Below are 26,547 nucleotides of genomic sequence, written 5' to 3' on the forward strand. Positions count from 1 at the left end.
AAGTTGGGGCTATGTCTTCTCTTGGACATGGCCAGACAATGCAAAAAAACATGAAAAACCCTAAAGCTGAAGAGCAAATGGGAACAGACAGACAGACAGACAGACAGAGATGGAGATTCATCTCACAGACAGGAAAGAGTCTGGCAGGATGTCCACCATGGGAACATGGGATGTAAGAACAGAGGAACATCTGGATGCAGCCTCTTCTCTCCCATTAAAAGTGTACCCCAACCCCTTCTTCCTATTACCATGTGCACAGATCCTATCTCCCCTCCACTATCCCCTCCTCCCCTTATTAAAAAAGCAATGTAAATATCTTCCTTCCCTACCCCAAAACTATCCATTAGACTGTCCTCTCTTCTCTCCCCTCCCTAGAAAAAAACACCCTCCCAAGTCCTCTCTCACTTCCCCTGCACCAAAATCATGTGAATCCCAGCCTTGTCAGTGATGGGATTAACCTTTAATTTGAGAGGATCTGAAGAAGAGTCCTGCAGAGAGTCCCATTTGGGGAGCTCGCCATGCTGGCAGGCTTTGCCCATTGCAACCTTCCTGCTAGAAAGGGGCTTCTCAAACTGTGCACCTGCGCTGTGAGGGGCTGGTGGGGGAGCAGGAAAGGGAGATGGGCTCCCTCAAACAAAGGGGCTCCCAGACTCCAGCAGCTGGAGAACCCCTGGACTGGAACATCAGACAGCATCACCGTTGAGATTAATTGACATTCAGACCCCGTTTAAAGTTGTACTAATTTGGAGAGATGGGACCAAACTGGACCCCTGAATCTGACATGCCCACAACCCCTCTCACAAACACCCCACATTTTGAGGGGAGGGTGGCCACTGAACTTAGTGGAGTGACTCTGAATATCCCCCCCATCACCAAGCTCAGAATCAGGTCCCAACTTGACTGTGAATGCTACATCTGAGGTAACTATCAGGTAAAACTCATGCACACTGCCTTCATTTGTGCCTCTCTGCGACTCCCTCCACCCCAGAGTCCATGAAGGGAAAGGATGCATTCCCATCACTCCTTGTTCTTACATGTCTCTGGATCTTAAAATATTGGTTCAGATGTTTGCAACTTTGGAAATCCGGCTACAGAGGGAAAAGGTTAATCGCTGTTAATGCGCTCTCTGACTAGCATGCCTTCCCCACAGAGATGTGTGCATGGACCAGTCTATTTACATATTTTAATGAGGCGTGTGTTCTGAAGACAGCATTTATAATGGGAGCCAAGATTTGTTAGCCTGACAGCACCATGGCTCAGGGACATGAGCAGAACTGTTAGCTGAATGACAGAAAGAGAGAGAAGAAAAACAGAGAGATGAGACCCTTCTCTACACATGTTGTTAACAGGAGAGCTAACTGAATTTTATACTATCCTTCCCCTTCATTCATAACCCTGGGCAGAGCCTGCCACCACCCCACTCCTCCATTTCCTTCCTTTATCCCTCAAGACATTAGAAGACTTGAGTTACAGCTAACATCCTTCCAGCCTTCTAATGCTTAGTCAACGGGAAGCAAGAGGGTCATTATTACAATAGATGTTCCTCCAACCCCCATGGACAGAGCACACCAACTCCCCAAAACTCCCAGCCCCCGTCCAGTTGCACTCTCCCCATGGTAGTGCAGAGTGTTATCTTCCTTTATATTCCTAGATTTCCTCCTTCAAACCCTCTTTTAATAGCGCCAGCCCTTGGTGCAGCCCTCCTGAGAGAAGCTACAATAAGTACCAAGGAAACACATATGTCCCTGATGCACAGTAACTCCGCTGAAGTCAATGGAGTTGCACTAGGGATACATTTAGCACTGACCCAACCGCATGGAATGCTTCAATAACAGCATCTCCCTCTTTCCATTTGTCTTCCCTTTCCCCAGCATGGAACCGCTCCAGGAAGCAGCATCCCTGCCTAGTGCAGTGAGACTTAGGAACTTTCTGCTGGCAACTGCAGCCTCCTAGATCCCCCTGCCCAGGTGGCTGGTTGGCAGCCGTTGATACTCAGCTGCACACTCCCTTGCTTTTTCCCCAAAGGAAGACTTATTTCAGTGAAAGTCAAAAGGATCAGAAGCTCTGGAAGATCTGGGTGCATAAATGACATCCTACGCCCTCCATCCATGAGACTCGGCCTCTTTAGGGCTTCAGTCTCCAGGTCAGTTTAGAGCTTCCTTCTCATGAAAGCAAAATGCCTTCAGAACCAGGACTGTACATACTAAGCATGACAAGGCCAAATCCATGCCTGGTGCAACTCCCTGACTTCAGGAGAGCGACACTAAGGGTGGATGTGGCCAAAAGTGTGTTTGTGTTTTGCTCTTCCCATAAACCACTTGATCTTGACCCAAGAGAGACTGACACACCACAGCCCTCACCAAACCAGGACAGGGAGCAGCTAGCCTCCTGATTCTGGCCCAAGGCAGTGGGATCATTCACTGAAGGCTACTGTACCCTCCTTGGAACCATCTGCATGTGCCTAATGGAGCTCCCTGGGCAATCTGCAATACATCCTGCTGAATGTTCCAGAGTGCATCAGTGAGCACCAGGGCTGGTCACTGAGGACACTAAAACCAAGAGCAGCATTGAGATTATGGGGACTATTTCCAATTATGTATTAGGAGGGAGGGAAAGAAGGGTATGGTTTGAAATTCTGGCTCAGCTGACTAAAGGCTGGCCCTGGTGATCCCTCAACTGACTACCTGATCTTTCCTAACTGCTCCCTTTTATACATAGCAAATAGTGAAAGAAAGCGGACTCTTCTCCCAGAAAACACACAAACAAGAGATGCATTACCAAGTCCATGTGCAGAGTAGATGTTAGTATCAGAAAGCCCTTGGCCACCCCATTGGCCCCACAGTTCTAAAGGTCAGAGATGCATGAGGAACCATAGGACTCTACATCACCCTACTTCCAAACTGCACCCCAGATGCAAAGGGACCTCCCACAATTTACAATGCTCATATCAAGAGTCTTCCCACAATCCCATTCCTAAAGACACAGAGCCCAGACTAGCTGCTGTGCCAGGGGCTGAGAAAACCAAAGTTCCCTTTGTAGGGGAGCAATTAAATGCCTGAACTGTATACATGAAAGGGGAAGGGTGAACAAGCCAAGAATTCCTAGATGGTTTGGAAACTTCTCAGAGCAAAGGCAGCTAGAATCCATGGAGAAACAGTGACCCCACCCACAGCAGGATTAGCTGCAGGAGGAGTTACATATGTCCACTGCCTAAGTAGTAGGATGGTACTCACCCAACACTGCCCAGTGGGGTAAAGCAATGGGGCAAGATGGGGGAGGAGAGAAACTCAAACCAAAGCAGAAGGCAACAGTCAAAGCTGATTTAAAATAGGAACCTGCCCAGGCTGCAAGATACAGTTCTGGGTCCTAATTCACACAAAGTTGTGGGGGTGCTCAGGCCCATCTCTAATGTAAAACTTTACTTAATGTTTAATTAGACCCTCAGAACTGAGGTCAGCGAGGACCTTGGTTTGGTGCCATCAGGATTTGAAGGGAACCGCATCAGTTGATGGCCCCATGCAATGAGCAGAATTCCCACCACACAAGGCAGCAGCTTGATGGGAGTCTGTGCTGTACTGTGCCTGCCTATTCTCCGCAAAGCAGAAAGTGTCTACCTAGTAAAGTTCCCTCAAAATTGTGCTGGGTTCCAGGTCTTTGGTCTCTCCCACAAGGGGGTACCCACCCAACAGCAGCACAACCCCATTCCAACCTTCCTCATAACTGGCCACAACAACCCATGTATAAATGTTGCCCCCTACAAGGGGTAATAACTGGAATCTCAAAGGTGAGAGAGACCCAGGTAGAGCAGTAAAAGCCCAGAGGAATTTCAGATTATATCTCTTCCTTTATGGCTTAAATTGAGGGATTCTTGGCTTCCCTCCTATGCTCACCCCTTATTTAGCCATTCACAATTCAGCCTCCTCGGGGGCATCCCAGAATCCTTTGCTCTGTTCTGACAGTGCTTCAGATGAGGCACAGTGGGAATCAGTGCAATGGTTTCTGAGGTGTTCCAGGCATCTGAGGTGGATCCAGTTTGGAGTGGAGAGCAAGTCAATGTCAAAAAGGAGAAAAATGAACGGGAACAGAAGCCAAACCACCCCAGACAACCACTGGGGACCCTTGGGGGGATCATGGTCCCTTGGCTGAGAGGGGTTGGCTTAGACAGGCAAAGTCATCTTGCCCCACAAAGGGTATAACATCCCAGGGGGAAGTGTGTTCTGGAGGTACCACTTTGGTCCCTTTGTCCCTAAGGGGGTGAGCATGGTTCTAGGTTCATGTAGAGTCCTGCTGGTCACACAGTTAGTTATAGACACACAATAGAGCTGTGGGATGCTCTGGGCTGCCGCTAAATGACTTACACTGCACATCTACTCGAATGGACTTGATGGCAGGGACCCCAACCCCATTCTCTGCTTTACAGTAATAGCGGCCTCCCTGCAGCCTCTGGATCTTCTCAATCCGAAGGGTCTCGTTAAACACCGATGTCTCCTGGAATTTGTCCGAGGCACTACCAGCAGTTTTGGTCCACCTCACCTGCAGGGGAATAGGAGAGGGAGGGAGGCAAACACAGCAAAAGGCCACACAAATGGACTCAGAGCTGTGGACACAGCTTTAAGACCTCAGATTATAGCAGCACTCACCTTTGTTCCCCTCATCTGAGAAGGCAACACTCCCCACCCTTTGCCCACACAGTCAGGCACAGCTATGTTCACTGGAACCTAGGCAGGTCTAGCCGCTGATCCCAAAATGTCCCTGCCAGATGGCTGCACCTGCCCATCACCAACCCCCAACACACTTGTGCCCTGCAGTGACCCCGAAATGTAGCAGCTCCTCCCATCTTGCTGTGTGTTCCCCTGCCATTAAACTCCCTCTACTATTCTCAAACGTGCATTGCATTTGCTCACTCCTGCACAAAACCTTTGCCAAACCCAGTTTGCTTAGTGCTCGCACACACAGGGCTTTCTGTGCCAATCCTTGGAGGGCAGAAACTGGCTTGCAAGCCAAGCGTACGTGGCCAGGAGGGGGGGGCCTTTCAGGCAACTAGCTCATGGCTACAAAGCTATTATCACCACTTCACTTGGCACCTTTTCATCATTCTCCAGATAATGGAGAACAAATAAACATACAGAACATATAGCAAATCTCCAGAACACAAAGACCTCGTAGTAATGGGGGACTTTCACTACCCAGACATCCCTTGGAAAAGTAATACAGCAGAACACATTTCCAGTAACTTTTTGGAATGTACTGGTGACAACCATTTGTTTCAGAAAGTGGAGGAAGTAACCAGGGGGACGGCCAGTTTAGACTTGATGCACACTAAGAGGGAAGAATTGGTTGCGAATCTGAAGGCAATTTGAATGAAAGTGATCATGGAATGACTGATTGCATGACTCTAACAAAAGAAAGGAGTGAACAAAACAATGGACTTCAAAAAAGCAAATTTTAACACACTCAAAGAACTGGTAGGTAAGGTCCCATCGGCAGAAAATCTAGGGGATAAAGGAATTCAGGAGAGCTGGTAGTTTCTCAAGGAGACAATATTAAAAGGCACAACTGCAAACTATTCTGATGCAAAGGAAAGATGAGAAGAATAGTAGTAGGCCAATATGGCTCCATCAGAAGCTCTTTAAAAAGTACCTGAAAAATTATAAAGGAATCCTACAAAAAGTGGAAACATAGATGAACTGCTAAGGAGGAGTGCAAAAGGACAGCGCAAGCAGGTAGGGACAAAATCAGAAAGGCTAAAGGGCTTGTCTACGCTTGAAACGCTGCAACTGTGCCACTGTAACAGCAATGCTGTTTAAGCGCTTCCATGCGGACACTACCTAATTCTTCCATCGAACTAGCATTGTCTACACTGGGGTTAGTTCAGCTTAACTATGTAGCTCACGAGTGTGGATTTTTCACACCCCTGAGCGATGTAGCTGGGTCACCCTAACTTTTTAGTGCAGACCAGGCGTCAGGCACAAAATGAGTTACACCTGGCAATGGACATAAAAGGCAATATGAAGAGGTTCTTTAAATAGATTAAAAGCAAGAGAAAGACCTAGGAAAGTGTAGGTCCTCTACTTGGCTGGGAAGAAGAGCTAATAACTGATGACATCAAGAAGGCTGAGTTATTTAATGCCTATTTTGCTTCAGTCTTCACTAATGGTGACCAGATACTCCATACAATTAAATATTAACAACAAGGGGAAAGGAACACAAGGCAAAACAGGGAAAGAACACGTTAAAGAATATCAGGATAAGTTAGAAGTACTGTATTCAAGTCGATAGGGCCTGATGAAATTCATCCTAAGGTATTTAAGGAACTAGCTGAAGCAATCTCAGAACTGTTAACAATGATTTTCAAGAATTCATCAGGGATGGGTGAATGCCAGAGGACTGGAGAAAAGCAAACATAGTTAACCATCTTTAAAAAGAGGAACTAAGGGGACCGGGGCATTATAGACTAGTTAGCCTAAATTTCTATACCTGGAAATTTACTGGAACAAATTATTAATCAATCTATCAATTTGTAAGCACCTAGAGGATAATAGGGTTATAAGGAATAGCTATGTCAAGAACAAATCATGCCAAACCAGCTTGATTTACTTCTTTGACAGGGTTACTGGCTTAGTGGTTGGGGGAAAGCAGTAGACATGGTATATCTTGATTTTAGTAAGGCTTTTGATGCAGTTCCATATGACATTCTGATGAGCAATGTAGGGAAATGTTGTCTAGATGAAACTAATATAAGGCAGGTGCACAGCTGGTTGGAAGACCATACTCAAAGAGTAGTTATCAATGGTTTGCTGTCAAACTGGGAGAGCGAATCTACTGGGGTTCTGCAGGGGTCAGTCTTGGTCCAAATACTATTCAATATTTTCATTAAAAAACTTGAATAATGGAGTGGAGAATATGCTTATAAAATTTGAGGAGGACACAAAGTTCGGAGGGGTTGTAAGCACTCTAGAAGACAGGATTAGAATTTAAAATGAGCTTGACAAATGAGAGAATTGATCAGAATTCAACAAGATGAAACTCGTAAAAGATAAGTACAAAGTACTACATCTAGGAAGGGGAAAAAACCAAATGCACAACTACAAAATGGGGAGTAGCTGGCTAGGCAGCAGTACTGCTGAAAAGGGGTTATTGTGGATCACAGGTTGAATAGATGAGTTAACAATGTGATGCAGTTGAGAAAAAAGATATATATTTTGAGATGTATTAACAGAAGTGTCATATGGAAGACATGGAAGGTAATGATTTCACTCTCCTTGGCACTGGTGGGGCCTGGAATACTGTGCCTATTCTGTGTGCCATACTCTAGGAAAGGGTGAGGAAAAACTGGAGAGAATCCAGAGAAGAGCAAAAAAAATTATTGATAAATATAGAAAACTTGACCTTCGAGGAAAGGTTAAAAAACTGGGCATGTTTAGTCTCAGGATGACATGACGGGGGACCTAACTGTCTTCAAACATATTAAGGACTTTTATAAAGAGGACAGTGATCAATTGTTCTCCATGTCTACTGAAGGTAGGACAAGAAGTAATGGGCTCAATCTGCAGCCTGAGAGATGTAGGTTAGATACTAGGAAAAGCTTTCTAACTATAAGGGTAGTTAAGTGCTGGAATAGGCTTCCAAGGGAGGTTGTGGAATCCCCGTCATTGGAGATTTTTAAGAAAAGGTTAGACACACACCTGTCAGGGATATTCTAGGTTCACTTGTTCCTGCCTCAGCACAGGGGGCTGGACTTGATGACCTCTCAAGATCCTTCCAGCCCTACATTTCAGTGATTCTATGAATGGGGATATTTCATTTGTTTGGCTTCCAAAGTGAGAAGTGCAGTTACTGCTGTTAGCCTGTTGTCTCCTTCTCTGGAGGGGGCCCCACCAATGGTTATTTTTGTAAGTCTCTCTTTTGTAGTAAACACACTTTAATAAAAGAAAAAGAGCCCCTCAGAATTCATTTTTGTTACATGTTTAGTCTTCAAACACCACCTGCAGATTTGTCGGTCATTTCACAATGAACGGAGGGGCTGGAGAAACATGCCCCAAGAGGCTGAAGTCGTATCTGTATATCCCATAAAAGGTACAGCACAGGCAGCAGCGGTGCAAGCTTCCCCCTACCCCAACCCAGAGAGCATGAAAGGAGGTCACTGCCCAGGGCCCGCTTGTTCATTTGCCTCTCAGTCTCCTTTGGTGACTGCCTCTGCTCTCAGGGTATAGCTACACTGCAGCCAGAGGTGTGACTGCAGCACTTGTACACATACCTGAGGCAGCTTTGACCTAGGTAGCTTGAACAACAATATTTGTGAAGGCATGGCCGCACATTCAGTACAAGCCCACCCAGGACTCCAGGTATGTACCTGAGTGACTAGCCTGAGCTGCCACGCATGCTGCTGCAGATTCATTCCTATTGCTTTTCAAGCTAGCTAGGGTATATCTACACACGGCACAGTCACACCTTTGACCGGGGTGCTGAAACAATTTGTATAGTGGGGGTTCTGAGAGCCATTGAACCAACCTGTAAACCCTGTATAGGATGGAAACCACTTCAAACCAGGGGGTGCAGCACAACCCCCAGCACCCCTACTTCCAGCACCTATGGAAAAGTTATTTACTTGTTCCCATAATATAAGAACTAGGGGCCACCAAATGAAATTAATGGGCAGCAGGTTTAACACAAATAAAAGGAAGTTCTTCTTCACTCAGCGCACAGTCAACCTGTGGAACTCATTGCCTGAGGAGGTTGTGAAGGCTAGGACTACAACAGGGTTTAAAAGTGAACTGTATAAATTTGTGGAGGTTAAGTCCATTAATGGCTATTAGCCAGGATGGGTAAGGAATGGTGTCCCTAGCCTCTGTCTGCCAGAGGGTGGAGATGGCTGGCAGGAGAGAGATCACTTGATCATTACCTGTTAGGTTCATTCCCTCTGGGGCACCTGGTATTGGCCACTGTCGGCAAGCAGGATATTGGGCTGGATGGACCTTTGGTCTGACCCAGTATGGCCATTCTTATGTTCTTATGCCTTTGACTGCAATACCATAATCCCCGAAGCACCAGTTGCTATGGTGGCTTCCGGCAATCTGGACACCTAGCCCCTAGCAGCTGGGTTGAGATCCACCAGATCATTTTGCACTGAACACAAAGCAGACGGTAAAAGGACATTCATTCATGACTGACCTCACGCTAGGCAGAACTGCTGGAGGGGAGCGGGCACCTTGGTCCATGCCCACCACCAGTAGACATGGGGCTGAACTGGAGCCATTGCTCTAGAGATGGCAGGATTCTACAGTCCACTCCCCTGCTGGGCAGATTTGCTCAGCTAATGGCCGTCTGTGATGGATTCATTTAACCTTGGTAGGCTTATGCTGAGATCGTTTTAGGGCCCCAAATCTCAGAGGCTCTTGTTTGCACAGCCGCTTCAGTCAGCTCTTTAATCTTTCCCCAGCCTTTTCATTTCAACCTCGTTTAAATATCTGGGCTACACGTTAAAGCTTTAGTGAGTAACTGGAAGAAAGGGAGGGAAAAGATTAGACAAAGGCTAAGAGAAGAGCTTTGATTTGGAGTAGTGGGGGAAATGGGGGAGAGCATGCGTGGGAGTGGGGTTAAGAGAGAGCTGGGATGTGGGCATAGCTCCGTGTAAGCCAGTGTTCCATGTCTGCCTGCCCTCTTTGGACACACACGCCAGTGTCCCGTGTGCACACCTGGGCTCTGCACGTGCTAGTGTTACACACAAACAGATTCTGGGGATGCCACAGCTTCTTGTGCAGCAGTGTTCTGTGTGCACCAATGGTATATCATTGTTCTCAGTCCTGCCCGGCTCAGAGCGCCCATGAGCTGCACAAAGCCTGCACACTCTACATGCTCCCAGGCAGAATGGGCACCAGTTCTCTGTCCATGCCTCTATTCTGCACACCCAGGATCTGACCACTGTGCATATGATCCGTGTGCCCAAGTGCCTAGGCTAGGTGATCCTCCACAATGACACCGGAGAGGCTCTGTTGAGTGGCCCGGCTGCCCGACATCCTGGCTCAAACTGTCTCCATCTTTTTGGTTTTTAAAAGACATTTTGTTGGCTAATTCTAACTTGAATTCCTTGGCTGAGCTGCTCTCTCCCCTTTGTCATTTCCTAGCAGCCAAGGCCCTAGAGACATGTAGCGCCTGGTCAGTTAGTGCAGGGAAGGGGTGACTGGCACACACAGAACTACAGCTTATCAGCATCAGTGCCTACGGCTGGCAAGGCTGCTGCAGGGGCAGCAGGAACTGCTGAACTTCTCACTAACCCTCTTATAACCCTCCCCTGGAGAGCTTCCTTCCCAGTGTAGCTCACTCCCCAGGGTTTATTCTGGCCCCGAAGGCCCAAGTTTAGCCACAGTTTTACCCATGCTCTGGGGTCATTTACACACTCCAGCTGCTACGTAAGAATTTCCCTGCAGTCCTCTCACCTCTACGGCATGTGTCTGAATCCAGCTCTGGACAGCGGCAATCAAAAATTACCACCACTGGCAGCTGCTTGGCGTCCACTGTATGAAATGAGTTGATGGGTCCCAGTCCAGGTCATCATGGACAAGTGTCCACATCAGAAAAATACCCCTCCCGCAATGTTACCCAAACTGAATGATCCCCTTTGCTGGCCTGGTCCAAGAGGCCAAGGCTGAACAGGCCATAAAGGTTCGATTCCACTCCTACATTGGTGAGGTGTGAAGGGGAAGCTTGCGCTACCCCTGTCCAAGCTGTGCCTGTCCTGTGGAGAGAGGATTGGAGTCTCTAGTGTTACCTACATCACCCTGAATTCAACACAGCCCATGTTTTTAGTTCATTCTGGCCCATTAAAATGGTAGGCGCTCTGGAGAGAGCCTTGTGCTACCAATATACAGAAACACAGGCAGAACTGGGCAATATTTCACCTCAAGTCCTGTTGCTCCCAAAACACAGTTCCCATGAGTACTCGAGCCACAGGGGAATCTCCATATGCTGCACAGTGGTAGGACTTCTAGCCTCGTTGTAGGCTGCAGCCCTAGCTCCAGAGGACACCAACTCATCCAGTGTCTCTGCTCCTCAGCCCTTCCTTTCTTTTGTTACAGCTGCTGCCCAGGAAGCCAGGAGAGAAAGAGAGGAGAGGAACCTACCTCCAAAAATGTAGAAGAGTGAAGGTCGTGGGGAATGGTGTCCTCCAACCACCCCCAATGTCTCCTCTACGAGGCAAGATTAGAGTGAACCCAACAGAGAACCACAGGGGTGAGGGTGACTGACATTACAGAAAGGTTACCTGTGGTCGTGGGTGTCCGGTGACCAGACACTGCAAGACCAGCGTGTCGCTCTCCCGGATAGTGTACACTCGTTCACTGATATTATCTTCCTTCACAACACAGGCCTGCCCAGCATGGATGATCTGGGCCTGAGCTGGAGCTGGGAAAGAGAGAACTAATTAGAAAAAGGAATGCCAGCAAAGTATAGGTGGAATCCAAGTCCTCACAAAGCTGTTGGACTTGCCACACCTCGCCCCAGGAGCAACGCAACCTCTGCTGGGCTGCAGAAGGTGAAAGCAAGACTGGAGAGGCAAGCGCATCATTGCTCTGAAAACTGGGGTATTTCCTCCCTCCCCTGGCAACAGTGAATTTAATCTAGGGGAAGAAACTAGGATTAGCAGCTCTGGAGACTGAAGACTAGAGTACACTGCCCCTCTCCGAGAGATAATGTAAGCTAGGGATCCATAGGAACCAGGAACTTCTGAACTATATTCCTAGCTCTGAGAAGGAGCGTTGTCTGGGACTGGCTGTGTGACCTGGTCAAATCAGGAGCGCTCTGTGCCTGTAGAAGAGGGATTATGATTGTGATTTACCTTGCAGTGAGGTTATGGGAGTTAATCAGCCAGTCACTCCAAAGGGCTCTGCATTGCTGTATAAGCACTGGCTATTAGTACTTATCCCCAGAACAGGTTACAGCACAGGCCACAGTAGGTACAAGTCTCCCCCATGCTGTCCCATCAACATGCCTTAGCCCTGTTCTAGAGGGATCCTCCTCTAGGGGTGAGAGAGGACTTCATTTTTTGTGGCTCCTTAAATCCTTGAGATTTCTGCTGAGACTCCAACAAGGGCCAATTAGTGACAACACTAGGAACTGAACCGAGACCACCAACGCTTTTCATGGAGGCCAATGCAGCAGCATCTGAAAGGAAAGATTTTTGGTCCCCAACCCCCCACAAAGAGGGAAGTGAAGGTGAAAGGTTCCATATCCTATTACCAATTCCTTAAGCAAACCAATGCCTCACCCCAAACCCTAACAGTCAGTCCTGATCAACAAGAACAGGAGCCATTTCTACAAGTAGTAAGGGGGAATATATAAAAAATCTGGCTTGAGAGGACCTGCATCAACAACCATCCGGTCCACATGCTGAGAGCGCTCATGATCACTGCAGCAGCTGGGGAGTGTTGTATGTGACTGTGCGCATGCCCATTGGATACCAGTGCTTGGCCAGAGAGAAAACTGCAGCCTAACTTTAAGGCATAGATAAACCTGCAGATGTTACTAGTTCAGTGGGGCATGTCTCCTTCCTGCTGCAGCACTTCCCTGTGAATTCAGCCCCAATAATTCAATACAGGACAACTTTGAGAGGGAAACAAAGAAAGGGCTTAAAGCAAAGAATTTTATAAAAACTCTCCAAACCAAGCACAGGGTTTGCAAGGAAACCCCGTTACACAGGCAGAGTTAAATACCAGCTTTGGCACAAAGTTTGCTGAGGTGCAGGGACTTTTTGAGTAAGCCACAGATCCCGTCACCATGCAACCACCAGGGTTGAAAAATCAAAATATTTTTAGCCAGTGCGAAATGAAAGCACTGCTTTGTGCAGCTGTAAACAGCCAGCTCCGTATTCACTAGCAGCAGAGGCCCAGGCCAGGTTGGGCTTGGACAGTGGAAAAGCGGGGTTGCAGTTGTGTTACTGAGACCAAAGTTGATGTAAGTTGGGGCAGCTCCATTGCCTTTACCCGAACTACGCTAATTTATAATAGCGGAGCTCTCACCCCCAACTGGGAAGGAGGGTTGCATTTCAATGATTGGCTACCGTGTTCCAACAGGTGACCATTTATAAAACACATCAAAGGTGAAGACTGCAGTGCTGGAATGGGTCTGCATGCTGGGTGATCATGCCCCCTCTATCATCTTCTCTCCTCTCTCAGTCCAGTTCAATGGCAATTTATTTGCAGGATCATCAGATAAGTATTGTCCAATCAACTGTGAGCTAATAGAATCAATGCATTTATTGGAATAATATTACAGCAAATATATGGACACTCATCTCTGCCGCTCCTTCCCCCTCCTACCTATAGCGTCTGGAGAGATCTCCTGGGATAGCTCTCACAAGAGTCTTATCATTAAAAACTAAAACACTGAAACCAGGATACAAAGCTACATTGATATGACTGAGCAGATGAGAGACTTGCCTTTCCTGAAAGGATGTGGGATTATTATTCGCTAACCATGTCGGGAGAGGGGAGAAAGTGGAAGCACTTTAAAAAACAGAAAGGGCTTGGTATCTGTAAGGGTAAGCTAGCACTATGGCTAGTGAGGGGTAAGAAAAGGTGGTGCAATCTTCTCACACACAGCTCTGCCGTGTCCCCTCAGTGCTGACCAGAAGTCCTTTGCTCTGCTATTCCAGTCCTGGGCCCCCATCCCCAGCTCCAGACGTGCCAGGGCACCTCAATCCTGCCTCTACAGCACCGACTATCAGTCACACTGATTGTGCCCAATTCTGGATTCGGGAGGAATCTCCACTGCTGATTAAAACAGAGACACCCCTCCAGCCCCAATCTCATCCCGAGTTCTCTCCTTGAAGCTGGGCTGCCTGCATTCCCACAGACTCTTCCCGTCTCGGAGCTCTTTAGCTTGTGGTAACAGCTCAGCTTCTGTCTTGTTAACTTAAATGTTTCCCTAAATTCCTCTGTGCACCCTGCTTACTGTATAGTCCAGCTCGCTTTAGATCTTCTAATTTCTGTGGCTGTCTTCTCTTTGGTTAATGCCCACTGAAGTCTCCGCTTTTTTTGCTCCTCTCTGATTAACCATTTCCCTCCTGCCAGCCCTATCTCCAAGACAGCCTCCATGGGCTAGTCTACGTGGGGAATTTTATCAGCACAGTTATACCGGTATAACTTCCCATGTGGAAACACTTACTCTGGAATAAAAGTGCCTTTTTCAGGTTAGTTTATGTTGCTCTGGAAGTGATATAAGATAAATTAGAAAAAAGCACTCATTCTGGAACAGAGTGCCCACGGGGGAGTTATACTGGTAACTACAGTGATAAAATTATGCTGGTACATTTCCATGTATACACGGTCCCTAAGACATGTTCCCTGTCCTCTGTCACTTCACAGAGCTCTCTCTAGTCCAGTGGGTTTCCATAGAGCTCAGAAGCAAGACTATATTTTTAGCTTTATTGGTAAGAATCAGTAACTTGGTTGAGCCAAGGGGTGCTGGAGCAGGGGGCCATGGTTCTCCCACTTTTTACCAGCCATAAGGACGAAACACGGGGGGGAAAGAGGGGCAGGGTCTCAGGGAGAAGGGGCAGCATGGGAGGGGCACTGTTGAGCACCAGTGCACCCCCCGCCCCCGCACGGTTAGGAAGCTTCTGCTGCCCCTGGTTGAGCCTCTTTGCAGCAGGACCCCTTCCCCTGATCACAGAGAGGGGCCCTTGGGAGAGTGAACCACTGCTGCTGATAAACCCTGGTCCAAACAAAGCAGTAGACTCTCTCCTGCAGTAACAGCACTGAGTCTCCAGCAACAACAACAGTCATTTCATCTGTCCTCTAAACCCAGTTTGAGCCCAGGTCTCTAAAAGGAGAGTTCAGAAAACCAGCTGTACCATCTGCAGATGGCTTGTGAAAGCACTTGGCTACCACATAATGGGAATCTGATCAGAGAAAAAACTTTGCCATCAGTTATGTCTTGACTTCAGTGAGACAGCAGGGAGATAGCCAAGGACAAACTCTACTCTCAGTGTTTTGCAGGAAAGATATCCTAGTGGTTAAATCACAGAATTAGAAGCTGTGAGATCTGGGTTCTGATCTCAACTCTGCTGGGATGTGCTGTATGGTCTTGGGAAAGTCACTTTGTCCCTCTGTAAAATGGTCTGATGAGGATTTGCAAGGTGCACACATGGAAGGAATATTATTATTTCACATCATCCTGGGTCCCATGGGGTTTTTAGCACACAGAAAGGTTACAGGTCCCCAGTACAGTAGACAGGAATACCTCCCTCCTCAGGTGGTGGGACTGCATCTGTCACAATAAACAAGCTTTGTGGAAGCCACTTTCTCCTGTGAGGAACAGGAAGATCAGACTGTGAGGCAAGGGGGCTGGTGCTTGGGACTGAAGCAGTCATCCCTGTGAGAGTCCCATAAAGTATGAGCCCTGGGGAGACACAATCTATTTTGGTGGATTTCCCTAAACCTGGATGCCTCTCTGAGTGTGCAAAATGCAAAGAACCACATGAGGCAGAAAAGGAAGCGCTCCAATGTGTGCTGGAGGCGGGGGCAGGATTGTGTCCCTAGTCTTTTCTCCAAGGCTTTCAGTCTACTTTTCAATGACCGAAGCAAAGCACATCCTAATATTTCCCACTCTTGAAAGGCCTGGCCCACAGGGCGCTTGGCCTCTGCACTGAGATTTCAAACTAGCCTTTCACTTGATATATTTACACATTAAAGTGAAAGGAAATTCGAGAGGATAAAATAACTTTATGCCAGTGCAATGTACTGTACAATGTTATCACCATAATGTGGGAAGTTTATGAGACACCTGCTCTTTAGAGGTCAATTGTGTTAATAATAAGTAGCAGAGGAGAGAGAAATGGTCTTGTGGGGAAGGCAGCAGCCTGGGACTCAGGAGATCTGGGTCCCGTTCTCTGCTCTGCCACACTACTTGTGTAACTTTGGGCAAGGGATTTAATCTCTCAGTGCCCTGGTTCCCCAGCTATAAAAAGGGGATGACATTGCTTCCTTATTTCACAGAGGGGGTTGTGGGGATCAATCCATTTATGTTTACGAGGCTCAGATAGTACAATGATGGAGGCAACAGAGTAGTGAGGGCTGGGGCAGCAGAAGAAAGACACCCAGGGTGCACTCAAGGCCATGTACTACTCAGACCATACAATTTAATGGGAAGAACGCCACACTTCCTCATATTAGGTCAACATTTTCCCTCCAGACTCTATTTCATGACAGGGCCCTAAAACCAACCTGGAGGAGAGAACCTACTGGGTCAGCTGGCTGGGGTCCGGACACTGAAGAGGCTGAAGTTTTATCCAAGATCCTCATCTTGTACCAGACAAGTGAGTGGGGCCCCACAGCTTAAGCTCCAAAGAGAAATCGGAGCTGGGTCCAAGCCCAGCAGTTCTGTCAGCTGTACCAAAAGGAAGCCTCCCCCGGCAGGAGCTTCTTTGAGCTGGGAGTCTTCTCCCGCTGGGCTGAGTTTATAACAATGCCAGCACAGCCTGCCAGGAGATGACTCTCAGCTAAGACCTGCTCAGAATGGCTCCTACTGGTTTGGCCCAAGGCAGTTCAGTGCAGTGTCGGCTTGGAGTCAGCTCCCTTGGGGCTGAGTTTGTCAGGTCTGCTGTGCTCTGAGCGAGGCTTACGTTATAAGCTGTTCTTCACAGATTTTACACAAAATCCCCTCAGGCTCTTAGTTACATCAGCCAGGTGAGCAAATGTGACCTGTCCTTTTGTTTTCTCGTCTCCATGGGCTATTGTTGGGTGCACTTCCCTCTGCAGTCTGCTCCCCAGCCCAGATATTCAATATTCTTGTTCTAAAAAGGATAGAAAAATCCATACAAGCAGCCTTAGGCTCAGGAGCAAGCCTAACAGCAGCAAACCTGCATCCATTCACCCTGGATAGCCGTTCAGGCCAGAGAAAATGGATAGGTTACACACTCCATTGTCTCTGAGTAGGAGACCACAAGTGTCATCAGCTCAGCTCCTCCGCAGCACACCGTCCACTCCTAAACACAGATCCCAGGAAAGATCTGAGGGTGCTTCACATGGGGACTGGGGGGACAACTCATCCTTACACACTGTGCTGCCCTGCCCCCACCTTCGCTGTACCTGTCCTGGGGTTACCTCCTTGGATAAAGAACTTCAGCCCCCAAAGCTGTTAATTCAGCACCAAAAATCCACACGTCAGGTACAGCTTCCAGTCCCGTCCCCCTCTGGTGTGAAGTGGGTTGTTTTGCTCCTCCCTGCTGCCCCCTGTAGACTAGAGCCTCCTGCTCCTCATTGACACAGTTCTTCAGAACTACTCAAGACACCAGTTTTGCCAGTCACATGACTCTCTATGTATCCTGTGCGATTATAAAGCATCCTCTTTTGCAAGTAGGTCAAACTATGAAGGCAGAGCCCTTTCCCTGCCTTGTTGATCTGTCTGGGTCAATCTCCCTGGAGTTAAAGCAAACACGGGAGTGGGGAGAGGGCAGTGTTGAACACTCACTTCTACTCTGATTGGCACCATCTGCTCAAGCCCTGAAGAGCCAGGCAGCTGGCTGCCAATCATATTCTCTCACATCTACTGTCTCGCACAAGAGGCAGCTAGTGGACGAGCTTTGCAGTTGGTGCCAAGAAAGAAGCAGAAAAATCCTAAAACATGTTGCATCAAATGGAGGGTGTAGAGGTTTATTGGAATTAACTTATAAATCATTCCATTTTCCTTGCTGAGATAGTATTGTGATCAGCTACCCAGAGTCTAAGTATCACCATCCTCTCCGGGATGGAATCACAACTGCTCCACTGTGTGTCATAAGCCTTATACTGCTAACAGCTAAGGAAGATTCTCAAGTGGTATGAGCCTCTGCTTTGGCAGCAATAGACAGAGTCTTACCCCAATTTTGCCACAGAGTTCAGAGCAACCACAGAGACCTTTGCACACATGGCACAGTGACATACACAAAGACCTAGGTAACATGCTGTGGTGTTACTGTGGCTTTGATTGTATCTAATTAAAGGGTCTGGGAGAGGACAGTGGGAAAAGGCTGTTGGTTTTAGGTTAGACTGATACACACAGAGCATCTTAATTCAACTCAATCTATGTTAATTATGTATCTAATAAAGGTTTGTTAAATTACTAGCTATGCATTATTATTATTACCAATAAGAAGACTAGTGGATTACTTGAACATAAAACAATACATGGTAACAGGAGTGAAGGAAATGATAAAAAACTGGAAGAAATTTTAAAAAACGGAGGTAAGAGTTACTCAGAACTGAAAACAAATTTGAACGAAATAAGATGGATCAATTAAGAGTTCTCACATTTCTCAAAATGTCAAGAAACGCTGCAGAAAAATTGGAAAAGGTTTACACAAGAATTTGATTTATTTTTGAGGGCATCCGGATCTACTCATAAGGAAGATGAACAAAAGATTGCCATCTTTTTGACTATTGCAGGTACAAAAGCAATTTCATTATCTAATTCATTTGAGCTTAACGTTAGAAAATGAGCCAACTAGGAGTTTGTTTTAAAAATATTTGAGGAATACTGTTTACCAAAAAGAAATGAAACATTTGAAAGATTTCAGTTTCACTCAAGGAATCAAAGGGAGGAAGAGACTTTTGAATAATTTTTAAACAGATCTAAAGATAAGAAGTAATTTTCAGAATCCGAATCAATGATAAGGAATCAAATGATGATGGGTATAAAAAGGTATCTGTGTAACAAAAGAGACTGTTAGAGTCAGATCTAAATCTAGAAAAAAGCAGCGAGAATTTGCCAAACTGCTGAACTTAATTAACGATTGCAGATTTTAGAAAGAAAACAAATTGATGTGAATATAGACTTGTTAAGGAAAAGGAAACAAACAAGTCTATAGCGTGTTAAAGTTAAAACATATGAGCATATGAAAGAATGTTCTAGATGTGGAAGGAGGCACTAACCTAGACAATGTCCAGCATATGGTCAGACCTGTCATAGCTGCAAGAAACAGAATAATTTCACAGAAGTTTGTAAACAGAGAAGTCTGAAAAGATATAGATATTTACATTTAGTTCAAAATTAAAAAAAGTGTCAGAGAAGACATCAAGTAAGGAATACAGAACTAACATTACAAATGAAGAAAACTGGTTTCTGGGTATTTTGAAACCAAGTCACTCTATAAATTACAAGGAGAATTGGGCACTTACACCATCTTCTAATGGAATATTTATTTTGTATGCAATAGATACAGGTGCACAAGCTACTGTAATTTCAGAAGAAATTATAGGAGGTCTAAAGTAAAACCTGTAGAAAGAACAAATACATATTAATTTACAATCTTTCAGTGGTGAAAAAAAATCAAGTTATGGGTATTAGTGAATTACAGGCCTTAGTTAAAGGCAATTGAGAAAACATAAGATCTGTAGTAGTTAAGGGACAAGATATTTCTAGAAACACAGTTCTCTCTAGATCTAACTGGTAGAATTCAGACTATTCAAAATTCTGAAACACTGGAAATTGAACATCAGTTTACAGAACTATGTTTTGAAATTGGTAAATTGAATACAGTGTATAAAATAGAGTTAAATGAAACAAAAAAAACAGTTATACATGCAACTAGAAAAATATCCTTAGCTTTAAGAAGTAGGGTACAAAAGGAATTGGAAAGGTCAGGTAATTTAGATATAATTAAAAGAATGGAAGAGCCAACTGAGTGGGTGAATTCATTAGTAACAGTAGAAAAGAAAGATGGATACTTACATTTATATTTAGATCCAGAAGACTTAACTAAGTATGCTAAAGGGAACATTTTAAAATACCTACCAGGAAGAAATATTTGGACAAGTGTAAGAAGCAAAATACTTTTCTTTTTTAGATGCTTCAAATGGATTTTGGCAAATATCACGGAGCAAGAAAGCCAATTGCTATGTACATTTAACACACCTTTTTGGACATTACTGTTTTAAAAGATTACCTTCTGGCTTATGTTCAGCTCCAGACATATTTCATAGAGCAATAAAAAGATTTTTGAAAACATAGGTAGCACACAAGGGTACATAGAGGACATAAGAATATGGGGAAGAACTTTAAAAGAGCACGATAGAAGATTAACTAAAGCATTATCTAGAGCAAAAGAAGCAGGATTGAAGCTTAACAAAAATAAATGTAAATTTAGAGTGCAAGAATAAATGCTTCTAGAAGACACACTGACTCATAATTCATAAAGATTCATAAAGAATACAAGCCATTGATAATATCAAAATATAGATGTGCCCAGTCTAAACAACCTATGACATTTATTCAAGAAAACTTAAGACCCTGGTCTAAAGTAGATTTAGATCTATTTGAATATAAAGGATATGCATACAGTATAGCTCGATTATTTTTCACATTTTCCTGAAATATCTACACTAAAAAACACATGTGCCAAATAAGTCATTAATAAAATTAAAATCAATTTTTGCAATGCATGGCATTCCCAATAGGGCAATAACTGAAAATTGATCTCAATTTCACAGTCAAGAGTTTAAAAGTTTTGCATAGCATATATTTCAGACATATTACATCCAGTCCACATTACCCACAATATAATGGACAAGTTGAAAATGGTGTTAAAATAATAAAAAGATTACTAACAAAAGCTGAAGAAATCAAAACTGATTTATGTTAAATTATAGAACACTGCCATTATGACAAGGTTTAGCACCTACACAGTTGTTACGTAACAGGAAATGTAGAAACAGATTACCTATGCTTTTTCAAAAAGGATATAAGGAAAGGAATAAGTATAAATATTAGTCAAGTTTGTATCAAAAGAATGATTACGATAGAGGATCACATAAACTACCTTATTTGAAACCAAATGATTGAGCAGATATCTAGAATGGTAGAAATTGGGCTCAGAAAGCCACTGTAACAAAAGAGGTCGCACCTCAATCTTATGATGTCATGACTAGTAATGGCCAAGCGTATAGATGAAATTGGAGACATTTGCAATTGTTACCTGCAAGATCAGACTTGGCTGAAGGAAAAAATGATATAGGGCAGCAACAAGAGCAGCAAGAACATGAAAATGACATCATTCCTCTAAGTAATAAGAGCCAGCGAAGATAGAAGTTAGATGGCCATTGGCTCAAGGGAGACCTGATAAATGACCTCTAGAAAGCAGTTAAGATCATTCTGATATACACATTCAAACAAATTTGTGCTAAAAAAATTTAAAAGACAGGAGATGTGGTGGTACTCTGGCTTTAATAAAGTGAATAGAAACACCACACAGGGTTTGCGCTAATATGGTAGGAAATGCAAGCATTTCAGCATAGCAAGCAGAGACAAACATGGAGCAGGGGCGTCTAGCACAAAGGGACAGTTTTGTATAGTCATGAAAATGCACCTTCAAGATGAAGCCCTGGATAAAACTTGCTCTGGGAAGGGATGGCAAATGCTGTGAAGGAAGGTTTGGGGTTTTTCGGGTGGAGGGGCAGTGGGGGGGACCAGGGAGGCATTCTCTCATTATTCAGCAGGTGTCATTGATTAAGCGATTAATGATAGAAACCAGAGGCTCCACTGAAACTTTAAACAAAACAAATCAGGCTGGCTCCTTCCCCGGAAGGCCAGAAAGCTGGGCACAATATCGATAGAGCATTTGCAAAGGAAAATTCACTCCGACTTGAGGCTGATTATGGAAATAATAATACACTATCAGTGTCCATTAACGCTGTCATGAGTGCTGCAAATCAATAGCATATTAATGGCTGGAGAAAGACAGGGCTGTGTCTGTCAGAATTAACTCTGCAACACAAATAGAAGAAAGGGCGGAGGCAGCCGATGATATCTAATTGAAGCCAGGTGGCGGATGTCTTCATGTCATCTTTTAATGGAGGAGTCTGATTGGTCAGCACTACCACCACTGCCTCGTGAACAAGTCCTGGGTGCCTGGTGCCTCCTCTGCAGCTCTGCTCCAGTGACACCCTTAGGAGGAGATCCCTGCCAAACCAGACAGTGAGTTAAATCCTAATGGGGGTGTGACATTGCACTCCATATGTTTATGGAAATATGCTCCATGTTTGTCTCTGCTTGCTATCCTGAAATACTTGCATTTCCTACCATATTAGCGCAAATCCTGTGTGTTGTTTCTATTCACTTTATTAAAGCCAGAGTACCACCACATCTCCTGTCTTTTAAATTTTTTTAGCACAAATTTATTTGAATGTGTATATCAGAATGATCTTAACTGCTTTCTAGAGGTCATTTATCAGGTCTCCCTTGAGCCAATGAGTGTAAATATAATGTAATTGGAATATGCTTTATGCAAAAGGCCTCTTGTAAGGTATCATTACAAAGCTTATAATCTACCGAGTGTGTTCATCCTATTTGTATGAATGTATCATTCTTGTATCTGAAGCTAGAAATATGAACTATTACTCTGAAGTCCTATTGTAACTATGCAAAGTGTGGGCCATTAATGGTGATTTAGAATCTTGATGGCTCCCATTAATCAGGACAATGGGTTGCAAATGGCTCTGTTTACTTGTAAGCCTTCCTGTGTTCATGTGAGTCAGGCCAGAAAGAATGGAGGCTTGGGGTCTCACAGGACATGTGATCGTGTCACGTGGTACTGGAATCCATCTTAAACCTGGTGCTTTTCCATTTATAAGGATGGGTGGAGATCCAGAGAGATAAAAGATTCCCGCTTTGTGCCAAAGCTATAAAAGGGGGTGGAACAGAACAAAGGGGGTTGCCAGTCATGAGAAATCTTCTAGTTACCACCTGAGCTGGAACAAACAAGAACTGTACCTGGGGAAAGGATTGGGCCCAGACTAAGGAGGAGTCTAGTCTGTGAAAGAAGCTTATTGGAACATCTCTGAGGGTGAGATTTACCTGTATTCCATTTCTTAAATGTATTAGGCTTAGACTGGCGTGTTTTGTTTTATTTTGCTTGGTAACTTACTTTGTTCTGTGTGTTATTACTTAAAACCACTTCAATCCTACTTTTTATACTTAATAAAATCACTTTTGTTTATTAATTAACCCAGACAAAGTGATTAATACCTGGGGGAGTAAACAGCTGTGAATATCTCTCTATCTCTCTATTTATAGAGAGATATTGCTCTCTATAAATATATCAGAGGGATAAATACCAGAGAGGGAGAGGAATTATTTAAACTCAATACCAATGTGGACACAAGAACAAATGGATATAAACTGGCCACTAGGAAATTTAGATTAGAAATTAGACGAAGGTTTCTAACCATCAGAGGAGTGAAGTTTTGGAATAGCCTTCCGAGGGAAGTAGTGGGGGCAAAAGATCTATCTTGCTTTAAGATTAAACTCGATAAGTTTATGGAGGAGATGGTATGATGGGATAACATGGTTTTGGTAATTAAATATTCATGGTAAATAGGCCCAATGGCCTGTGATGGGTTTTTAGATGGGGTAAGATCCAAGTTACCCGGGAAAGAATTTTCTGTAGTATCTGGCTGATGAATCTTGCCCATATGCTCAGGGTTTAGCTGATCGCCATATTTGGGGTCGGGAAGGAATTTTCCTCCAGGGCAGATTGGAAGGCCCTGGAGGTTTTTCGCCTTCCTCTGTAGCATGGGGCACGGGTCACTTGCTGGAGGATTCTCTGCTCCTTGAGGTCTTCAAACTACAATTTGAGGACTTCAATAGCACAGATATAGGTGTGAGGTCTTTTTTAGGAGTGGTGGGTGAAATTCTGTGGCCTGCATTGTGCAGGAGGTCAGACTAGATGATCATAATGGTCCCTTCTGACCTAAATATCTATGAATCTATGAATCTATGAATCAGTGTTCTAGAGGGTGGAAAATTTATGAGTTTACCCTGTATAAGCTTTATAGAGAGTAAAACGGATTTATTTGGGGTTTGGATCCCACAGGGAGCTGGGTGTCTAGGTGCTGGAGATGGGTGACCTGCTGAGCAGTTTCTGGTTAAAGGCTGCAGGTTTGGGGTCATGAACCAGACCTGGGTCTGTGTTGCAGCAGGCTAGCATGTCTGGCTCAACAAGGCAGGGTTCTGCAGTCCCAAGCTGGCAGGGCAAATGGGCTCAGAGGTCATTCCAGCATGTCAGGTGACAGCCTCAAGAGGGTCTCTGTGTCCGAACCCATCACAGGGGGTTTTCAGAGTCCCAGCCAGGAGTAGCCTTGAGTTGAGGCAGTTGGGTACTTCTGAGTCTAGTTGGTGTCAGACCCTTAACACCAAGAGAGCTGGGTTACTCAGGAAGGGGGTGGAGGGGAAGAGGCTCACTAACCAGATGCCAAGAGGGGGAGTTCTGGAGATATAAGAGTTGCAGGGTCTTCATGCTCCCTCCCACTCCACCCACTCATTGCCCTGGACCTTCTTTCACATCTCCCCTCTGCCTGGAAAACCACTGCCTCTGGGGGGCCTAGTGACCTTGCTCTCTGTGTAAAGTGTGCCGCAGCAGCTGACAGACTTGCAAATAAAATTTCTCCTGGGTCACTGAGGAGCACATTTCAGACTTGCCTGGGGGAAAACTTCCTCTGATTGGCCACTTTCCATCCACCAGAGGTGTAAACAGCCAACCAGAGCTGCTGAAAGAAGCAGGCAATGTTTTCTACTCCTCCCCTCAGGAACTGCTCTCAGGACAGAGGGAGGAGGGAACAGAAAGAATCCAGCTACTTAGAGAAGCTCCGTGTCCTCCTCCCCTTCTATGCGCAACAGGGACCATTCCTCTGCTCTCCTCCCTGCAACACCCAGGCTGGCAAGGGGCAGGGCGGGGCTGCCACCTGGACAGTTTTTGTCCTGGCTTGGCAGTCGCTGGCAAAAATATTTCATGCGTCAAGTTCTTCCCCACTTGGGACCAACCTTCCCTGAAATTTGTGTGCACATGCAGCGATCTTGTAACTGCCCTGCAGCTGGCACCTGCTGTGCACACCAGACCCTCAACCCATTGAAACCATGGTGGCTCCTCTCAGCACTGAGGGCCAGGAAGTGGGATAGACACGAGGCTCACCAGCGGGGAGGGGTGAGAAGGAGGGTGGGGGAGGCAGGGGTTCATGACTGGGGGTGGGGGGAGGGAAGAGAATCAGCTGTAGTTAGCACCGGGACCCTTTCTGTGGGTGGGTGGGTGGGTGAGTAGCCAGTGGCTGTTTTTTTTCCCTGCATCTCAGAGGTGGACAACCCTAGCAGAAGGGGTAAAGAGCCCCTGGAGCTGCTCTCCTGTCTTGGAGACAGGGAGAAAGACCCCCCCCCATTGCAGCCTCCCCATCCTGGTAGAGGGGATGAAGAGCCCCTGGAATTGCAAGAGGAGCAGAGGTGAGGCTGGGGATGGGGGGGGGGGTGTGGAACAGATGTGGAGGGGCAGCATTGATGCGGAAGAGAACAGATCAGGGCTGGGGGGACAGGCAGATGTGGTGTCACTCGTTTCTGTAGAAAATGAGAGACCCTCCACTTTTTCCACTTCTTTAAGCACTGACCAAGCCACTCCCCTAAACTCCTTTTAACTACCCTTCCAGCACTACCCTGACTCTGCTGCTCTGCACAGCTGGCTCCACACAGGAGAGGATCACAAAACAAAGCCACCATGATGCTAATCTAACATGATAACGCTAAGGATTGCAACCCAAAGAGTGTGCAAAACAAAGCCAAGCTCTGCTGAGCACATCTCTTTTCCCAGCGTGCCAGCCATCTTTTCCCACCCTGAACCCCAAGTGCTCGTACCAGCTTTGCTCATTGGATTGTCTGCTTATATTCAATTACAAATACAGTACTTTGGGGGCAGGGAACTTGCTTTACTTCATCTGGAAAGTGCCAGATGCCTCTGTGGCATTTACATAAATATACAGGAATCATTCCACCCACCACAGAAACTTAGCTATCGCGGAGGTGCACAAAGCAACATCTGCCTGACACTCCAGAACACTACACAACAAGTGAAGAATATTGTTTCTGATGGAAACTGCACGGAGGAATTTCAGGGATGTAGGATGGAATCACCCAGGAGGCAAGCTAGCCACTTATAATATGGGCTCTTTAAGACTCAGAAGTGGTCAGAACCTTAGCTTTACATCTCCAAGCAATGGCACCTCCAGCAAAACATTGCCCCAGCAGCATGCGGGGAGAACCCTCCGCTGAAACACCAGTGACTCTTCCGGCAACATTGCTCTTTTTTAAAAACAAACAAAGCAAACAAACAGAAAAAAAAAACCAGCAGGAGTCACAGAACATATCACCCAGAGAGTGTGACCCAGAAGGCTTGGCTTGGTTTTGGGGCAACGGCATTAGATTCGTTTTACAAGGAAGGATATTGTGGGCTTCAATGAAACATTTAACTGTCCAAGCAGGACCATCCCTTCCCTTTGGCCTGCAGCAGCTCAATATTTATATCCCTAGTGCAATTCTCTAGGTGGGGAAAATGACTTGCTTTCGCTTGCATTAAGTACGGTTTGTAGAGGTTAGCTATATTCGGATCCTATTATGCAGCCACATTATACTCAGACTCCAAACAATGAGAGGAAAAGAAGAATGTCTCCTCCTCTGAGCCCAGCCATGGAAAGGATTCAATCCTCCTTCACTACCTGGGCCTTGCTTCCCTGCCTGCAAAAGCAAAGCTTTGCCGTATCC

The 26,547-nt window shown here is 45.6% G+C and overlaps 1 protein-coding gene across 4 annotated transcripts in view; it reads right to left on the reverse strand.

The window, feature by feature from the left end:
• Positions 1-26,547, reverse strand: part of MDGA1 (MAM domain containing glycosylphosphatidylinositol anchor 1) — a 197,179-nt gene that overhangs the window by 120,063 nt on the left and 50,569 nt on the right. For all 4 annotated transcript variants that reach the window (XM_073338545.2, XM_073338539.2, XM_073338542.2 and 1 more), the window contains exons 2-3: positions 11,261-11,400; positions 4,359-4,533 (exon numbers count right to left, since the gene is read on the reverse strand). In XM_073338545.2, coding sequence (XP_073194646.1) covers positions 4,359-4,533; positions 11,261-11,400 — 315 coding nt within the window. The remainder of the gene's footprint in view (positions 1-4,358; positions 4,534-11,260; positions 11,401-26,547) is intronic.

The sequence above is a fragment of the Lepidochelys kempii genome, chromosome 3 (assembly GCF_965140285.1).
Source record: "Lepidochelys kempii isolate rLepKem1 chromosome 3, rLepKem1.hap1, whole genome shotgun sequence".
In the NCBI taxonomy this organism is placed as follows: domain Eukaryota; kingdom Metazoa; phylum Chordata; order Testudines; family Cheloniidae; genus Lepidochelys; species Lepidochelys kempii.